Source organism: Microtus pennsylvanicus, chromosome 1, assembly GCF_037038515.1.
Source record: "Microtus pennsylvanicus isolate mMicPen1 chromosome 1, mMicPen1.hap1, whole genome shotgun sequence".
NCBI lineage: Eukaryota > Metazoa > Chordata > Mammalia > Rodentia > Cricetidae > Microtus > Microtus pennsylvanicus.
This window is the reverse complement of record NC_134579.1, coordinates 61,471,939-61,490,347: the sequence shown is the minus strand read 5'-3', so window position 1 is coordinate 61,490,347 and position 18,409 is coordinate 61,471,939. Positions and strand designations below refer to the sequence as shown.

At 42.9% G+C, this 18,409-nt stretch overlaps 1 protein-coding gene across 8 annotated transcripts in view; it reads left to right on the top strand.

Moving 5' to 3' along the window:
• The window catches only part of Znf148 (zinc finger protein 148), a 122,441-nt gene extending 112,328 nt beyond the window's left edge, over nt 1–10,113 (top strand). For all 8 annotated transcript variants that reach the window (XM_075965878.1, XM_075965816.1, XM_075965825.1 and 5 more), the window contains 2 exons: nt 3,113–3,231; nt 3,477–10,113. In XM_075965878.1, coding sequence (XP_075821993.1) covers nt 3,113–3,231; nt 3,477–5,075 — 1,718 coding nt within the window. In that variant the 3' untranslated portion in view covers nt 5,076–10,113. The remainder of the gene's footprint in view (nt 1–3,112; nt 3,232–3,476) is intronic.
• Nucleotides 10,114–18,409: the final 8,296 nt, after the last annotated feature.

Here is an 18,409-nt window from a genome sequence, read left to right as displayed (position 1 = left end):
TTTGAGAAATGCCAGGTGTGGAGAGATGGCTTCACGTTTAGAGGGCATTGTCTGCTCTTGCAGAGGAGCCAGGTTTAGTTTCTGACATACACATGATGTCTCCCAGCCACCTATAACTCTAGTTCCAGGGCATCCAACACCTACTTATGGCCTCCTCCAGCACCAGGCTCACATGTGATAGACATATGCGCATGCAGGCAAGTACTCATACACATAAAATAAATAAAAAAGTCTAAAGTGAAAAAGAAAGAAGTAGATATGTTGAATAGACAGATTGGCAGTGTGTATCTGGAGCTCAGAGTTCAGCATAATTAAAGCCATGATCATAGATGAGCTTTCTTCCTTCTTGCCAAAGAAAAGAACATAGAATGAGAAAGGCAGCTGGCTCAGGGATGGTCTTCTAGAACTAAAGCTTTGCATTCAGAAGGAGCAGTTAGAGGAACTGATGGCTGAGTGTCCTCAAAGCCAGGGTGAAGTGCAGTTCCATTCAGGAGGAACAGTGTCACCTAGCTGAATGGCACTAAGGATCCGTGAGGTAATTTAGAGAGAGTTCTTTGAATCAGCAACTTTTCGGTGATTCCCTATAGTGGTCTGAGCCTGGTGTGGCACCTGCCACAATCCTGGCATTTGGAAGACTGAGGCGGGATGGTGAATTTGAGACCAGCATGGGCCTAAATAGCAAGTTTCATGCCATCCTGGGCTGGGTTGCAGCATCAAAAAGATCCATTGTGGTAGTTTGGTGGTTAAACCTAGTTTGCAATAAAGTTTAAAGAGGAAGAATTGGTTCAGACTGTCAAAGTCAGATGATTGTGCATGAGGCCTAGGTCCTTGCAGTACTCACACATATGGTCTACCCAATAGCTACTGTAGTAGAATGCCCAACTGAAGTAACGCAGGCTGGTGGGTACTTCATAGAGAAAGCACGTTCTGTCAGCTCGCCATTGGGAAGCTAAAAGTATAGGCTCTATAGCTTTGTTACCTTAGCCTCTGTAAGGGTCCCAACCATGTCACATCATGGCAGAGTGTGAGTTATCATACGGTGAAACATGAGGGCAGAGCGACCACTTAGTTCTCTTGAAAGAAGTAGCTATAGGGGCAACAAAAAATGTTAGGGTGATGTAACCACTTTACACTAGGCTCCGTTTCTTAAAAGATTTCACCTTGTCCCAGTGCCATTACATCAGGAGCACCCATCTGCTCCAAGATTCTTACATCCTTTCCTGTAGGCTGCTGACGGTCTGCAGTGTCATGTGACCAGGGTGGAACACCACAGTCAGGACTAAGAAACCCCAGAGTCCTTGGGCAATAGGAACAGTGTTTGTGAGACATAATGAGGTTGTCTTTCTATGCTTTCCTGAATGAGTTTTAAAATAATCACAAAGTTACTGCATTTCATGTAAATTTTTATGTCAGTCTTAACATTATTTAAGTAGTCTATTTAGATTGGCTTCCTTTTCCAACATAGGGGTTCAAGCCCTCCAAGGAAAAGGCAGTAAAAAGGTTGTCTCAAAAAAGTTTCCTTCAATTTTTTAATTTCTCATAGAGAAGATGTGTTAGTCATTTTACTTCCACTTCCATTCAGCAGTAGCAAACGCCCAAGTGCCCAAATCAGGAGCACCCGCACTACCACTCTTTAATGGAGCATGTAGGAACAGTAGCTAAACCAGGCAGAAGGACACAGGTTGCAGTCTTGTTCTGCAGGGTGCATGGGCTGCATAGTGAGACCTTATCTCAAGAAGAAAACCAAGAGGCAACTGTACTACAAACGAATATTATATTAGCATAATGAAAGATATACCTTGCCGGGCGGTGGTGGTGCACGCCTTTAATCCCAGCACTCGGGAGGCAGAGGCAGGCGGATCTCTGTGAGTTTGAGGCCAGCCTGGTCTACAAGAGTTAGTTCCAGGACAGGAACCAAAAAAGCTATGGAGAAACCCTGTCTCGAAAATTCAAAAAAAAAAAAGAAGAAAAAAAAGGAAAGATATACCTTATACACATATATGTAGTGGATATAGGGAAAGAGACCATTTTACAGTATTCAGTAACATTTTGTCGAATTGTGATGGGGAGCATTAGTTTTCTGGGAAGCATTCAAGAGGACACTGTTACTGTGCTGTTCACTCAGACATCCCATTTATCAGCACAAGCTATTTGAATTCACAGTAATATTTCCCTATAGCTAAGAAATCCTTAGGGATTAAAGAAAGGGGTGATGAGAACAGTTGTGTGTCCAGTTGATAGCATTCAATTTAATTCTTTCCTCAGACAATACCAGAAACTCAGGTTTGAGTTAAGAAAGAGAAGCAAAAAGACCTGCAGTTCTAGACATGAAACTCATGACTACATGTGTGTTATGCAGTACACACGCACCAGAAATGGTTTCCCCAAACCTTACTTGGGAAATTTTGTCCCAGTACTGTTCATATTAGTAAACTCGATTTTAAGAGGGGCTTTCCTAGGATCCAGATCTTATTGACTCACAAGTGCTTTTAAAGGAATTAGAGTCATAACCCTTATGACTTGAGTTCATTCCCTAGGACCCACATGGTGGGAGGAGAAGATGGGTTCCCTCAAATTGTCCTGTCACCTTCTCATGTTCCGCGGCATGCATGCGCCTACCTCCAAGTAAATGTAGTAATTTAAAATTAAAAATTAGAAAGGAAAGAAGCTAAGACTAAAATAGCTGTGCCCGGCTGGCCAGATAACTCAGCCCATGCTGGTGCTTGCTGTCAAGACTGATTGAGAACCTGAAAGTTCACACCCTGAGACTTCAATGGCAGGAGGAGGAAACCCATTCCCACAAGTTATCTTTTGACTGCCTTATGTGTGCCATGGTATGTGGCTCATGAGTGAATGAATAAATGAAATCTCCATTGTGAAGCAATATTTTTAAAAATCTGTACCCAAGAATTCCATTAGATTGCATCAGTGACATTCATTAATGTGTCTGCTTTCAGCCTTTAGTATATGGAAGACTTGTTTATTTTTTTGTCATTACGAAGGAACAAATTATTGTGACTGTCTAAAGTTGTTTATGTTCAGAGATTCTTTTGGCAAAGCAGTCCATGATTTTAACAATGTTTTGTTCTAAATTTTTTAAATCACGTATTAGGTGAAAAACCATTTCGCTGTGATGAATGTGGTATGAGATTCATACAGAAATATCACATGGAAAGGCACAAGAGAACTCATAGTGGAGAAAAGCCTTACCAGTGTGAATACTGCTTACAGGTGAGTGAACCAGTGTGAGTTCTACCAGCTGCAGTGTAAACTGACTGACAGGCACCACTTAGTGCTAGAGCCTTCTGGGATTTTAAGCTCTTTGGTTAGATTTATAATAGAAATTTGATCAGTGAATTGGTTTGGAATTATTTATATTGTTATTAATTATCTTGTTTCTTTTCTTCTTTTCCTTGTTGACAAAAAAATCATAAAAACAACAACAAAAATCCACTTCCAACCTCTGATTTCAACAGTATTTTTCCAGAACAGATCGTGTGTTGAAGCATAAACGTATGTGCCATGAAAATCATGATAAAAAACTCAACAGATGTGCCATCAAAGGTGGCCTTCTGACGTCAGAGGAAGATTCTGGCTTTTCTACATCACCAAAAGATAATTCACTGCCAAAAAAGAAAAGGCAAAAAACGGAGAAGAAAACATCTGGAATGGACAAAGAGAGTGCATTGGACAAGTCTGACATGAAGAAAGACAAGAACGATTACCTGCCGCTCTACTCCTCGAGCACTAAGGTGAAGGATGAGTACATGGTCGCAGAGTATGCTGTCGAGATGCCGCACTCTTCAGTGGGAGGGTCCCATCTAGAAGATGCGTCTGGAGAAATACACCCGCCCAAGTTGGTTCTCAAAAAAATCAATAGTAAGAGAAGTCTGAAGCAGCCCCTGGAGCAAAGTCAAACCATTTCACCCCTCTCCACTTACGAAGACAGTAAGGTTTCAAAGTATGCGTTTGAGCTTGTGGACAAGCAGTCTTTACTGGACTCGGAAGGCAGTGCTGACATCGATCAAGTGGATAACTTGCAGGAGGGGCCCAGCAAACCTGTGCACAGCAGCACCAATTATGACGATGCCATGCAGTTTCTGAAGAAGAAGCGGTATCTTCAAGCTGCAAGTAACAACAGCAGGGAGTACGCTCTGAATGTGGGTACCATAGCTTCTCAGCCTTCTGTCACCCAAGCAGCTGTGGCCAGTGTCATCGATGAAAGTGCCACAGCATCCATGTTGGATTCCCAGGCACTGAATGTGGAGATTAAGAGCAATCATGACAAAAATGTGATTCCCGATGAGGTCCTGCAGACTCTGCTGGACCATTATTCCCACAAAGCTAATGGACAGCATGAGATTTCCTTCAGTGTTGCAGATACTGAAGTGACTTCTAGCATATCAATCAATTCTTCTGACGTACCTGAAGTCACCCAGTCAGAGAATGTTGGATCAAGTTCCCAAGCATCCTCGTCAGACAAAGCTAACATGTTGCAGGAATACTCCAAGTTTCTGCAGCAGGCTTTGGACAGAACTAGCCAAAACGATGCCTATTTGAATAGCCCGAGCCTTAACTTTGTGACTGATAACCAGACCCTTCCAAATCCGCCAGCATTCTCATCCATAGACAAGCAAGTCTATGCAGCCATGCCCATCAATAGCTTTCGATCAGGAATGAATTCTCCACTAAGAACGACTCCAGATAAGTCCCACTTCGGACTGATAGTCGGGGACTCACAGCACCCGTTTCCCTTTTCAGGTGACGAGACAAACCACGCCTCTACCACATCAACAGCAGACTTCTTGGATCAGGTGACTTCTCAGAAGAAAGCTGAGGCCCAGCCTGTCCACCAGGCTTACCAAATGAGTTCCTTTGAACAGCCCTTCCGTGCTCCCTATCATGGATCCAGAGCTGGAATAGCGACTCAATTTAGCACTGCCAATGGACAGGTGAACCTTCGGGGACCAGGGACAAGTGCTGAATTCTCAGAGTTTCCCTTGGTGAATGTAAATGATAATAGAGCTGGGATGACATCCTCACCAGATGCCACAACTGGCCAGACTTTTGGCTAAAAAATAAAAATATATATTGTAAATAATACTGGCACTTTAGAACAGATTAATCGAGAGTGGGGTTACTCTGTGTAAAATGGAGTGCTATACAGATTTAAGAGCAATGCGTTCATAGCAAGCTGTTAAGAATAGCAAGATAATCCAATAACTGCATTTCGTTTGGTTAGTCCTCATTCCTTGAACTGCCTTACGTGTTGTCACCGTTAGAGAAGCAATGCATTACTTGTTTTAGATCAGAACCTTGCTATTCACCCACACCAAGATAAAAAGGAAAAAGAGACTTTCGCACAATTGTTTCCTAACTGATAACATTGTACATTCTTAGGAGAGTAGTAATTGTGTGAAATTTCCTCATTGTTTCTGAGTTTTTCAGCATAGTATTGCACTTCAGCAGGGAATCCGAGGAGACTTCACAGACAGTGAACTTAAAGTTTCAATGTCAAGAGATTATGGCTTAAATAAGTAGTTTGTCCTATAGGGGGGAATAAAAAGAAACCACCTTTAAAAAATGATATGCCATATACCCTTGATCTTCATTTTGCATTATATTGACATGTTTTTTTTTTTGAAGAAAAAAAGTAATAAAAATCTGATAGTCTAAGACTCCACTATTTAAAAGCCTAATTACTTTTAAAGTATGCATACTTCAGAACTTTTACCAAAATCCAGCTGTCGGAGCAGTCACTTCTCGTGGAAGTATGCATATTGGTGTCAGTTTCTTTGTACAGGTATACTTAGGTATTTTTTATGATTTTTTTCATGTGCAAGTATCAAGGTTTGAAGTTTTAGTAAAAAAGAAATATTCTGTAGATTACATTCCCAAGAAAATAATGCTTACACAAAATGTATATTCCACGTTCTAAAGCTGAAATGTATTTTACTTTACACACTTCAGTTGACATAGAGCACTTAGAATTAATCTGGTATTTTTGATTTCTCAAAATTAAAAAAATAGATTTTATAGGTTTGATATGGTTGTGTCATAATCATCTCGTAATTGACAATTTTGTTTTTTGGCAATAAAAGGAAGCTGGGATATCTTTGGACTGTAAAACCTGGTTTAATTCTTCTCTTTCTGGACTCTTGATAGATTGGATAATTAAACAGTATCCCAAGAAACTAAAGCAATGGGCATTTTAATTGCTTACTTAAGTTACTTTTAAGTGAATACTGCTCATGACAGTTTTACAAGCAGAAGTGCTTACTGATTCCAGTAACTGCAATTTCTTTTTCAGCTAGACGAGTGATCGGAAATTTTTTGTTGCATTTCAAAATCTAAATAAACTACAGACTTTATCCTTATATCACGAATGTTTTTTTAATATATGTATACTTTGTCTTAAAATAATACAGCATGGTACAATAAATAGTGCTTTTATATACATAAATATATATATATATACACTTTAATGAAGAATGATGGTTTGAGTTATACATTGGGCAGGTTTAATTTTTGGAGACTTAACATTAGTTACACTGACTCTGCTCTCCTCTTTTATCTGTTCCACCTTTTTGGGTTTTGTACTTAAGTTTCTGCCATCTTTATCACAATGCACCAGTGGTAACCTGAAACTAGTACCCTTGGGAGGTGAAGCTTTCTGTAACTTCCATTTTGACTTTGCTGTTGACCCTGTAGATCTGCGTGCTTTGTTTGAGAGTTGAGTATGTTATCCATTTAAATTATTTTTCTTTTATTTAATGCTATCCCAAGACTGTTCTCATAAAGAAAGGGAACAAAGAAATATCCTCCCCCAGTACCCTTCACTTACACTCATTTAGTTTTTTAATATGTTGGTATTTTTATGACAAGGAATATAAGTTATGTTTAATGTGGTTTCCTCTACACTTTGTAATGAAACTTCGCTTGAAATCATAGTTTTCCCATTTGACAGCCTTGCTGTCAGATCTTCAAGAACTTTAAGACTTCTTTGAAGTACCTGTTTTCAGTTCTGCCATTATTGATCTGAAGACTGGTGTGTGTCTGTGGCACATCATGTATCTGCAGGCATGCTTCACGAGATGAGCTGTTATGGGACCGTGTTCACCCTCAGTGGGCGTTTGCATTTTCTCATAGTACTTTTGATAAGAGTAGACATATATTTCCTAAATTGAGCCTGATTTAAAAAAAAAAAGATTAGTTTCGCTGAGAACTTGATGCGTTTCTTGTACAGCATCAGGGGTTTCCTTTGTAACATAACATCACCAGCACAGGGTTAAGAATGTGACAGTTACTGAGTGGTTCAGGTAAGCTTAGGAAGAAGAGCCTTTGAAAGGGGAAGTTCTGTAAACAGAATTTCAGGCGTTGCATTCCTGTCTTAAACACATTTCTTTAAGTCTACACGACGGCAGACTTTCCTACCAGGTTAGCGCATTTGAGATAACCGATAGCCAGCATATTTATTGACTTACCGTTTAAGTACAGTCAGCACTCTTACTGTGAAGTCCCGAATGCCTCCCAGGCGCCGCTTGTTTCTTCATCATGCGAGAAGCATCTCAAAAGTTTGGGTTTCTCCACTTTGGCTCAAAGTTCTGGGCATTAGAGGAAGGAAGTGGCCTTGTGTGCTGCTTTAGAGGGATCCCTGTCAGCTCACACTTCTCATCTCTCTCAGTGAGCAAATTCTTCTAGAGGAGTAGCTCCTGGCACCCTTCAGCTTTTGCTCACCTTGAGCCTGTGGCTTTCTCTCACAGGTCATTCCTGGTCTGGTCTGAGCTTGAGAGCTTCCACTAGACACAGCAGGAGCTCTCCAGCACCTGAAAGCATTGCTTTGTGAACTTCTGTTCTTACTGCATGTGTATTTCGTTGCGTTTGGAATAGCTGAGTGGCTCCTACTTTTTTTTGTTTGTTTTGGGTCTACAGTGTGCATGTGCTAACTAGTCAGGTCGGAATCCACCACATTAGCTCTGACTCAGGGTGCCAGCAATGGGGTGCTCAGGGCAAGCTTTCATTCCCACAGACGAGAGACACTCGCAAAGAGCCAGTGACATTAGATCTTTGCCACTCTTTGACTTCATTAATTTGGGTTTTTTAAAGGGCTGTTTTAAAAAATACAAAGAGGCCGGGAAGCTTTGCGTAGGCACGCTGCATACTGCACTCCGTAGGATCTGAAACTAGAGTTCATCCTTTTCCAGTGTATTTACTTGAAGAAGCACTATTATAATCAGTGAGAATTTATTTGAGTCTGCAATTTAATTTAAACCTTTTCCGTTTCAAATTGCTTTATTTCAGGGAAATAATTTTCCAGTTGTTTTTGCTATATTCTGCAAATAAAAACCGTGTGTTTCCTTTTTCCACCTAAACTTTGGTAGGAAACAAGCTAAAGCAGACAAACATTTCTTGTTGTGTTTGTTGCTTTCTTTAATCCAATGGATGAAAAAAGTAAAACCCTGTAAACATTATTTTATTTTTTTATGCAATACCATGCTGTAAATACGGTTCATCGAGTAAGGATGTACCTATGATTGAATCTTTAATTCTGCACAGTTAGAGTTTATATATAAATGTGTCTTGACAATCAAGGACTTTGATGTGAGTCTTCCTTTATGATGTTTATTAATGTTATGCATTCCATTTGTTTGACGTGAGTACCAATGTGCTAATTTGTATTGTCTGAAAGTATGTAATGTTTTTACAGCTTGTTTTTAAGACTCTGTAAATATGTACAAACCAATCACAGTACGGCTTTATGTTAGAAGGCGTGTGATGTTGTACTGTATGTAAGCAATAATACATAGCAGTGCTAACTTTACAAGTAGCATCAGGAACGTTCTATAGAAACATTTCAGAGTTATCAGTTATCCTTATTTCATTTAATAATGATTATCTTTAATCAGTTTTTATAAGCAAATTCCATTGTTCCTTCTGTTGGAACGTAACACTGTTTACACAGCCTAATTGACGCTGCAGGGGAGACAGGCTAGACCTGGCTTCGTCTGCTCTCACTCTCACTAAACATTGAATGGCCTTACCACTCTTGTGCAAAGATGGAGGAAGACCGCAGAACTTAGTGCCCATCACACCGAAGGAAGGGATGTGTTTTTTTTTCCTGCTTCTGTACCGCTACCTAACTTTGTGGTTTGCTTTGGATTTTAATATGTGTTTCTGTTTTAGATTCAAGCCCATAAGTGTTCAGGTAACTTCAGTTCAATTGTGAAGTCGATAAATTTCTTCATACTTCATAGTTACATTTCAGTGATTCTAAACTTTCTACTTTGATTTTTAGATACTTATTTTTCAAGCTTGATTTCTCAGCTGACCAGATGAATTTACTCAACTTCAATACAAAGAAAGACAAACTTATAGCTTGAAGTGAGTAGATACTATACTGTACAGAACAGCTCTCTGAACACCCGTCACTGCTTTAGAAATGAAGCCGCCAATTTATAAATGATTATGACCTACATTTTATAGGGAAATGTTTTTAATGCTAGTCATTTATATAATGTGCTTTGAAGGATTTGCTAGTCCACTCCTGTCACTTTTTAGTACACTGGTACCTTTTCTATGTAATGTATGCTTTTTATTATTGTAGCAAAGCATTTCAGTAGAAAGAATTTTGCAACAATATGGGGGAAATTTTTCATTGTCGGGTTTGAATTATACTGGATTTTATCTGTCTAGTCTTACTTGTCTTTATTTTAATGCTGTCTGGAAGGGACCTTGGTACCCAAATAAAGCAGGTTAACCTCATTGCTTCAAGGGCATACTGTGTAGTGCTGAGTTTCACCTGGAAATCTGATGACTTTGAAAAGAAAAACACATTTATAAAAATTGTACAGAAGAAATTAAATGTGTGATGGAAATCCTGATGGTGGAGCACGTTGAATTTTCTGAGACATAGTGTTATTTTCCTGGAATCCCTTATGCCTTCTTTGTATTCCAACCAATAAAAGAAAACCTTGTCATTGAAAGTGGTAGGCTGATAGGATATTCTGATTATACAGTATTACTTTTTCCTGTCTTATTTTCTGACCCCTTCTCAATCACTGTAAATTTTTTATTTTCTACTTCCTATTGCTGATTAAACATGTATATAATGTAGAGGCTGTTGTATAGAACTGAGTGAATTGGGTTGCTATGCTTGAATGGGTAGCCACATGGAAAGATTTGATGGATACCGAGAAGTCCTAAGATGCCAGAGTAAATTTACGTGGGAAAGGGAAGGCCACAGCAGATGGCTCCTGCCACCCCTAGGGGGTCAGTGGGAGAATCGGCTGCAAACTATGAGATACAAAGTGGGGCTTTTCTTCCCTTCCCCCAAACACATGAGCACTAGATTTCAAAGTCTACTCAGGTGAAATCGCTTCACAGTGAAACTTAACCACATTGAAATTTTCACTGTTAAATACTATATTTGTGATATTTTTAAATACAAACTTGTACACTGCAGTCTGCAGCCTAACCATTGAAATTTAGCCAAGATATTTTAAAATATAATTGTCCTCCATGTATAATTGTTTTTAAACAATTGGGAGGATTTTTTGTTGAAAGATTTTTTTATTGTCATTGTAAAAAACAAAAAAAAAACCCCATCTTGCTTGACCCCCGCATTATACCATGAGTGAATCACTGAGCCATTCAAACACGGTGGTGGCTTGTTCCATGCCAGGTCACGAGGCGTGAACTGACACTGCGAGGTCTGATGAGTTCCTAGCCTTTGGCACTGTCGTCATAGAGTTCCCCTCGCCTCTTGGAGTTTATGATACCGTTTTATGTATTGTGATACTAAAGGGAGCTGTTTTACTTTATTTTCAATTGAATTATTAGATTAACTTATATTTGCAAATTCTGCATTTTAAATGTGGACACTTGGCTGTGTGAAAATAAAATACAGAATACAGTTTTATGAATAATTTTCTAGCTGAATTTTTCACAGTACTTTGAACCAAATGACTAATGGTAAATATGCAAAAAAAATGTGGTACACAGTTAAGAGGAAAGGATGTCCATGTGGAATTGATAGTTCCATGGGTTACGTGACAATGTCAAGGCCTTTCCTGGGGCTTGCTGTGGAATGTCGCTAGTTGTAAGATGAAGGTGCCTGTTAACTGTCATCAGCTAGTTCAGATTAAGCCATGTGGAGCTAGAGCTAAGACTATGTGTGGCTTTTCCTTTACAGATCAGAGTCCGTTAACCTTTGATCAGTAGCACCCATGGGATTTCTTTTTCCTCCATTAGCGTAGATAGATTTGTTTCCGTTCACCAACCACCTTGCCAGGGCCTTGTCTTCTGACAGTGGGTGTATTGTGAGAAAGCAGTCTGCAGTTAACAGTGCTGCTTAGGTCCTCGGGACAAACGTCAGTGCTCGGACCCTGGCTTAGCACGGTGCTGTAACCACCTGTACGTAATGGTACCACTGATGGTCTACTATTGCATTTCCTAGATCCCAGTTCTTGAGTGATTTGGCTCGGTGGGGAGAGGGGTGGGAAGGTGCTCTACCGACACTTCTCTCACCTTCTAAAGATAAACAAAAAAATAAAATAAAATTGAAGTCACTTGAATTAATGTGTTGTCACTGAGTCTTACTTGACAATTTATTGTTCACAAATGGTTTTTTTGTTTCTGTTTTTGTTTTTTTGTTTTTTGTCTAGAATTTGGGTTGAAGCTACAATTCCCAGCCGTTCAGGTCCCCGTTTCACCAAACCTGATATGTATTAGGATAAACAGCATCTACTCCTGGATCAAGATTCAGTGGAGGCGAGAGCTTAAGTAAAGTGAAAATGAGGGTCTCATAATTTTAGTGGGTTTCCCCTCTGCCTGCCCCCACCCCATCATTTTAAGATATAGTGGATAGTTAAAATAACCTTTTATCCGTAGACTTAGACAGATGTAAGGGCTGGGATGAAAACACTGTGACACTGTGAACAAGAACGACATTCTCAAATATCTGGGAAAATAAAAGTTTAAAAATGGCCTTAACTTGTAAAATGGAGAACATTTGAGCCTTTGCCTGTTTATTCACCGACAGATTAGCTTTTTAAGGTTGTAACCTTAATTAATGTTCCTAACTTCTCGTGTCCTAAGAGCTGAAGCCAATGCTCCTGCGGTGTAGGGAAGGGCGCCAAGAGAACATTCTCTGGGATAGGACTTGCGATTCCTTTTGACTTGGATCTTCGCTGGCTCAGGCCCAGAACCTTCACCTACTTACCAGACACTCTACTAAGTGCCAGTAACAGATGGCTGGGCTACTAGTGTCTCTTTTGTTAAAGCTGTATTTATTTCACATGTTTGCCTGCATGTATGGCTGTGCACCATCTGAGTGCAGTGCTGGTGGAGTGCAGAAGAGGGCATCAGATCCAATGGAACGGAGTGCTGGGGCTGTGAGCTGCCATGTGGGTGCCGGGAATCGAGCCTGGATCCTCTGGAACAGCAGCCAGTGCTCTTAACTACTGAGCCATCTCTCCAGCTAAGCTACTAGTATCTTAACCTGAGAACATTGGTTGTGGTGTCAGCTACAAATACCTGTGTCATGGTGGCGTACTTTACATGAGCTAAGCGAAGGCAGGCTCAAGATGTCAGCATGTGCTGCGGACTTCAGCTCTCTTTCCTCAGTAAAGGGCTAAGTGGGAAAGCATGCTCATTCTCTGCTCCAGTGTGATTTCCTAAGAAAAACTCCAGAAATAAGTATGTGGAGACCATTACAGAGGAAACAGAGAACACTCAAAAAGTTACCTTCACTGGGAACCACCGGATTTATGGGTAGTGTTCAAACCTGGAGGATGCACCTGGTGAAATAGTCTGAAGAAACTGGCCCGTTACAGGTCTGGGTAATCCGTGCTCTACAAGGGGATGCTATCCAGAGGATGCAGGAAGCCAGTGCTGGGACTGGTGTCCTGGCAGCAGCTACCAGCCAAGGCTGGTGGGCACAGCCCCCATAGGAAGGTGTTACTGTGTTGAATGTTCTGAGCTCACACGCTGCTGCAGCTTCCTTCCAGACTGCACTTGTGTTTACTGCACTCCCCCGTTTTCTTCAAGGTCTTTGGCCCTCCCCTGTGGCTGTCTCCGTTTGTGTGGGGGAGCTGCATCACTTAAGCAAACTGCCAGCAAATTTGCTAGGGCGTAGAATACGATGACAAGCTAAGGACACAGCAGTAAACGGCGGCAGGGCAATGTAGGAGCTCTCGGATGACAGGGTGAACAACTGCAGGGTGCACTTGATCCAGTGGGGTCTTGATTTAAGAGGGGATGTTGGTGTTCAAACCACAAGGGGGATATAGTTTGTAAGACTTAGGCAACAGCATGAGCGGTGATGGCGGGACGGCTTTAAATGAAACGAGAGTGTTTCTTGTGGAGGACCATGGTGAGACCGTGGGATGTGGTTTGGTCATGTTCCTCCAGGCTGTGTTTGCAAAAGGAAATGGGATGGGTCTTAGAGTCAAAGAACTGGTTGTCCTTGATATTGCTAAATGACCTTGTTGAAGCCATTTCTAATCCTCAGTGGCTTCCACCATTGACAACCTCTCTGTTTCGCCGTCAGATTATTTGAGGCAGAAATGTGTAAATTATAAAGCAGTCAGTAGATTTATGTATGAGAAAGGCAAGAGCCTAACCGGGCAGATGCTGGTAGCCTCGCTTCGCGTGAAACACGGCATTAAGAAGTTCTGACTGACGGTGCAGAGTGAGCAGCTTCAGTCTGTTAAGAAGCATCCCCAAATCCAAGACTTTGATCCCCAATGTCTTAGAAATGGAAAATTTCAATACCAAACTGATGGATTGCCGACAAGATATAGGCACACTAAAAGATGTGTTGTGAAAATATTTCAAATACTGTCTTTTCCCAAGTATTCTGTGTACTCGTACTCCACCTCCACGCCCTTCAGAAGGTTGAAGATAGAATGTATCTATTGAAGATAGAATGTATCTAGTTGACCATCGGAAAAGGAGCTAGCTGACAAGGTGGGTAGGAGTGGTGGTAACTTCTGTAAGGAGAACGATGCTTACAATATGTGTTGGCCAATAAGTGTATTGCAGAGGTGTCAGGACATAACTTCAATTCAGGAACAGATCTCAAAAAGCTTGGTTAAAGTAGAAGTGATTCTGAGGCTGGAAGTTCCTTTGCTACAGGTGTGTGTGTATTGGATATGTGCACGTGAGTACAGGTGCCCGGAGACTGGAGAGAATTCATTTGCTACAGGTAGGGGTGTGTGTGTGTGTGTGTGTGTGTTGGTACCTGGTACAAACCAGGTGTTGGATCCCCTTGAAACTCAAGTTACAGGTAGTTGCGAGAGGCTTACCTGAGTGCCAGGAACAAGACTTCTGTGAGGGCAGTGTGAGCCATTTTCCTGGCTGCCTTGGAGGCAGGCTGACCATTGCTTTGCATTGCAACATTGAAGGGAGTAAATAATCAAGTGGAGGCCTGCAGTTGCTCACATCTGTTGAGAAGTGGGTCAAACTATAGAATGTCCTGCCTCGCTAAGGTTATCGTTTGTTTTTAAATAATGACAGTAGAGAAAGATTGCAAACTATTAGCCTCTTGCTGAGAGAAGATCAGGGATCCATGGGTTAGTTTGTAAGCCTCTCAAAGGTCTGTAGTGCATAGCCTCAAGCTGCCTCCCATGAACATGTAAGTCAGTGATGGCATGGTTTGCCTGGTAGAGAAGGTATTAAGATTGCTGTTTGAGTTCATCAAAAGTGGCTTTACAATGAGGCCATGATTGGGTGGAATTCTGCACTAAACACAAGCTTCTAAACAGGACTCCCACAGAAGGTGCCAAAATCCAGGGCCAGAAAGAAGTGGAAGATGCCTCAATCCAGCATTCCTGAGGCTGACGCAGGCAATCTGGTGTTCAAGGCCACCCTGGACTATGTAGTGAGACACCCTGGACTACATAATGAACATTTTTTTGTTTGTTTGTTTGTTTTTTGAGACAAGGTTTCTCCATAACGTTGAAACCTATTCTGGAACTCGCTCTGTAGACCAGGCTGGCCTCAAACTCACAGAGATCTGCCTGCTTCTGCCTCCCAAGTGCTGGGAGATTAAGGCATGTGCCACCACAGCCCAGCAATGAAGGACCTTCTTTACGTGTTGGAACTATTTCCCAAACCTTGAGGTGGAAAGGGATAGAGCGTCAGGCCAGGACAAAAAGACTCTAGAGGCAGCATGGTACCCTCAGGGTGAGCAGAGCATCAGTAGTGATCAGAGACTAGGATGGCCAGGGCTCCCAGTGGCCTGGTGGCCCCAGTCCTTTCCCAGCGGCAAAGGGACAAAAGGCAGAAGCTGGGGCCCGGTAGAAAACGACTTTGTGCTGGATTTTGGTTCAATATGCTTTGTAGCCTATCTGTAGTCAGAATGTTGGCTCACGGTGAGAACAGGCTTGGGGATGCCACCCTAACACTTTGGAACCCCTTTTCCCTTTACCACCACCATAGCCCAAGCCATCCCAGGCTTTCCTGGGTTCTTGCAGGTTTCTGCACACCTACACTGGACCTCCAGTCCTTGCCCTAGATGGGCCATGTGAAACCCTTTCAGAAGCCCCACAGCTGTCTGGACCAGCTACTCTCCTTTCCCTGGTCCTGCTCAGATGTCTGCTCCCCAGCACCCCTCTTCCCCAAGAGGGCCCCAGGACCTTCTGCCTCCCGCTGATTCTCAGTGCTTGGTCATGGCTCTTCATGTTAGAGTCCTTTTTCTCCACACTCTGCTAAAACTCCCCTCTCCACCCTGTCTTCTCCGCCAGAAGAGTTTGTCCTCATTTGCCTGATGAGATCATTTCAGCTGTGTCGGAGTTCCTGCGGCTGTGTTTGTTTCTTTAACCTGGTTCGCTTTCTGCTAATGTTGTGCGCATTCAGTAGGAGAATTTGGGTAATGTCTGTCTTCCTCACCTGTTCAGAGTGGTCTTGCTCCTGTGTCTGTTTCGTGTCGACCTCAGGGGATGGTCATGCACAGGTATTTGGTGGGTGTGCCTGAGGACTAGAGTTAATGAGACAAGGTGCAATGCCCAGGAGTTTGGGGTTCTGGGGTGATAGCATTAGATGGCCTGGTTTTCAGAATGAAAGAAAGTGTACGAAAGCAGCAGAACCGCTGCTCTGAGTTTCAGTCCCCAGCAGAATGGCCCGGGACTCTCACAGGTAGACTGGGCAGGTCTTAGCGTGAACTCTGGGTAGGACTGAGGAACGTGGGCCTTGAATACTTTAAAGGCCTGGGGCAAGGTCATGGTTAAAAGAGCCAGGCACTGGTCCAGATCTGACTTTGCTCATCTACACTCTCAAAGGTCTGCCATTGGAGCTTCTGTGTGTGACCTTTAGGGAGATAACAGAATGCCAATCTGTGTCGCTGCAGTCCGGAAAGACTGCCACTGTTGTCATAAAGCAAACAGGACCTCTGTGTGTGTGCTTTCCCGAGCTTCCAGGTCCTGGCCTGTGGCAGGTGGCAGGTGGCTGGTACTAGGAGAATGACTTTCTCTAGTTGCAAGGCAAACTCCCAGAGTCAACAAATGCCTCAGATCCTGGATGAGAAACCTGCTGGACAGGAGCTGGGGACACCTGAGGGGAGGGGCCTTGCCCTCTGTACTCAGCCCTGCCCAGGAAGCCAAGCAGGATTCTGTTCTCTCTAGGATCCTACCTCTACTCCTCTGACCCAGGAGCTCCTGCATCCCACCTCCAGGAATGCCCAGTAGTGCTTCTGACAGACATACTTCCCTTGGGCTTACCCAGACTGAAGCACAATTCAAAGTCCAGAAAGGAAGCAGGCAGGGCAATGCACACCTGTAATCCCAACCAAGGAGGAGAACTGCTGAACATTTGAAGGCCAGTCTAGGCTACATATTAAGTTCTAGGTCAGCCTGACTACACAGAGTAAGACCTGTCTCAAAAACACAAATGAAGTTTTTAATCCCAGTACTTGGGAGGCAGAGACAGGCAGATCTCTGTGAGTTTGAGGCCAGGCTGGTCTACACAGTGAGTTCCAGGACAGGCTCTAAAGCTACAGAGAAACCCTGTCTCAAAACAACAAGCCAAGCCAAAAGAAACAAAAAGCCAAAACAACAAACCTATCCCCTCCCCCACAAAAAACCCAACCCACTAGATAGGTGGCTCAGCAGTTAAAATCATGTACTGCTCCTGCGTAGGACCTGAGTTTGGTCTTAGCTCCTATGTCAGGTGGCCCACAACCACCTGTAACTTCAGCTTCGAGGGATCCAGTACCCTCAAGGGTACTTGCACACATGTTCATACACACACATACACACATGCTTACACACACACACACACACACTCACAAATAAATGTTAAAAACAGCAACAAAACTTTAAACTTTAGAAAATATAGTTCAGGCCTGGAGGGATGACTCAGCCATTAAAGGCTAGGCTCACAACCAAAAATATAAGAAAATATAGTTCAAGAACTAGCTAACTATTATCACGTAACATATTACCCCTCTCAAGGACAACATTTATACTCTTTCTTGCCATTAAGGTTTTAATTAGAGGGTTGAAGAGATGGCTTTCTGGTTAAGAGCATTTGCTGCTCTCCCAAAGGACCTGACTTTAGTTCCCAGCACCCATATCTGGTGGTTCACAAGTGTCTGTAACTCCAGCTCCAGGGCATCTGACACCCCTGGCCTCTGTGGGCACTGCCCTCGTGCACACGTATGTGCAAACAGACACACACCTACAGAAGATAAAAAAAAAATACTAAATCTCTAAAAATGACCCTAGAGGAAGACAGCCCTGTGAAATGGTATTTGGGAAAATGACAAAAACTGTAGAACCAGAAATTCCATAATTTCCATAGATGGCTGAGGGGGTTCGTAGATTGGCAGTGGAGGGGTTTAAAGACAATGCCAATGTGTCCAGCTCCACCTCAGACCAGTCAGGTAATGAGGTTGGGAACTCATGGGTAGAATCCAGGGAGGGGTGTTGTCTGAACCCACTCCTGGACCGTGGAGTACGGGATGACCTGTGTGTGAAGCACACGCCAGTCCAGCCAGGCACTTGGTCTCTGGTGTTGGAGTCCAGGCTGGGGGAGGTGTTTTGTACACACCACCCTCACATTGCTGTTGGACATTGTTTTGTGCACCCCATCCTCACGTCGCTGTTGGTCGTGTCCACCCCATCCTCGCATCGCTGCTGGTCGTGTGCACCCCATCCTCACATCGCTGTTGGTCGTGTGCACCCCATCCTCGCATCGCCGTTGGTCGTGTGCACCCCATCCTTACTCACTTTTGGTCGTGTGCACCCCATCCTCACATCGCTGTTAGTCGTGTGCACCCCATCCTCACATCGCTGTTGGACATTGTTTTGTGCACCCCATCCTCACATCGCTGTTGGTCGTGTGCACCCCATCCTCACATCGCTGTTGGTCGTGTGCACCCCATCCTCTCATCGCCGTTGGTCTTGTGCAC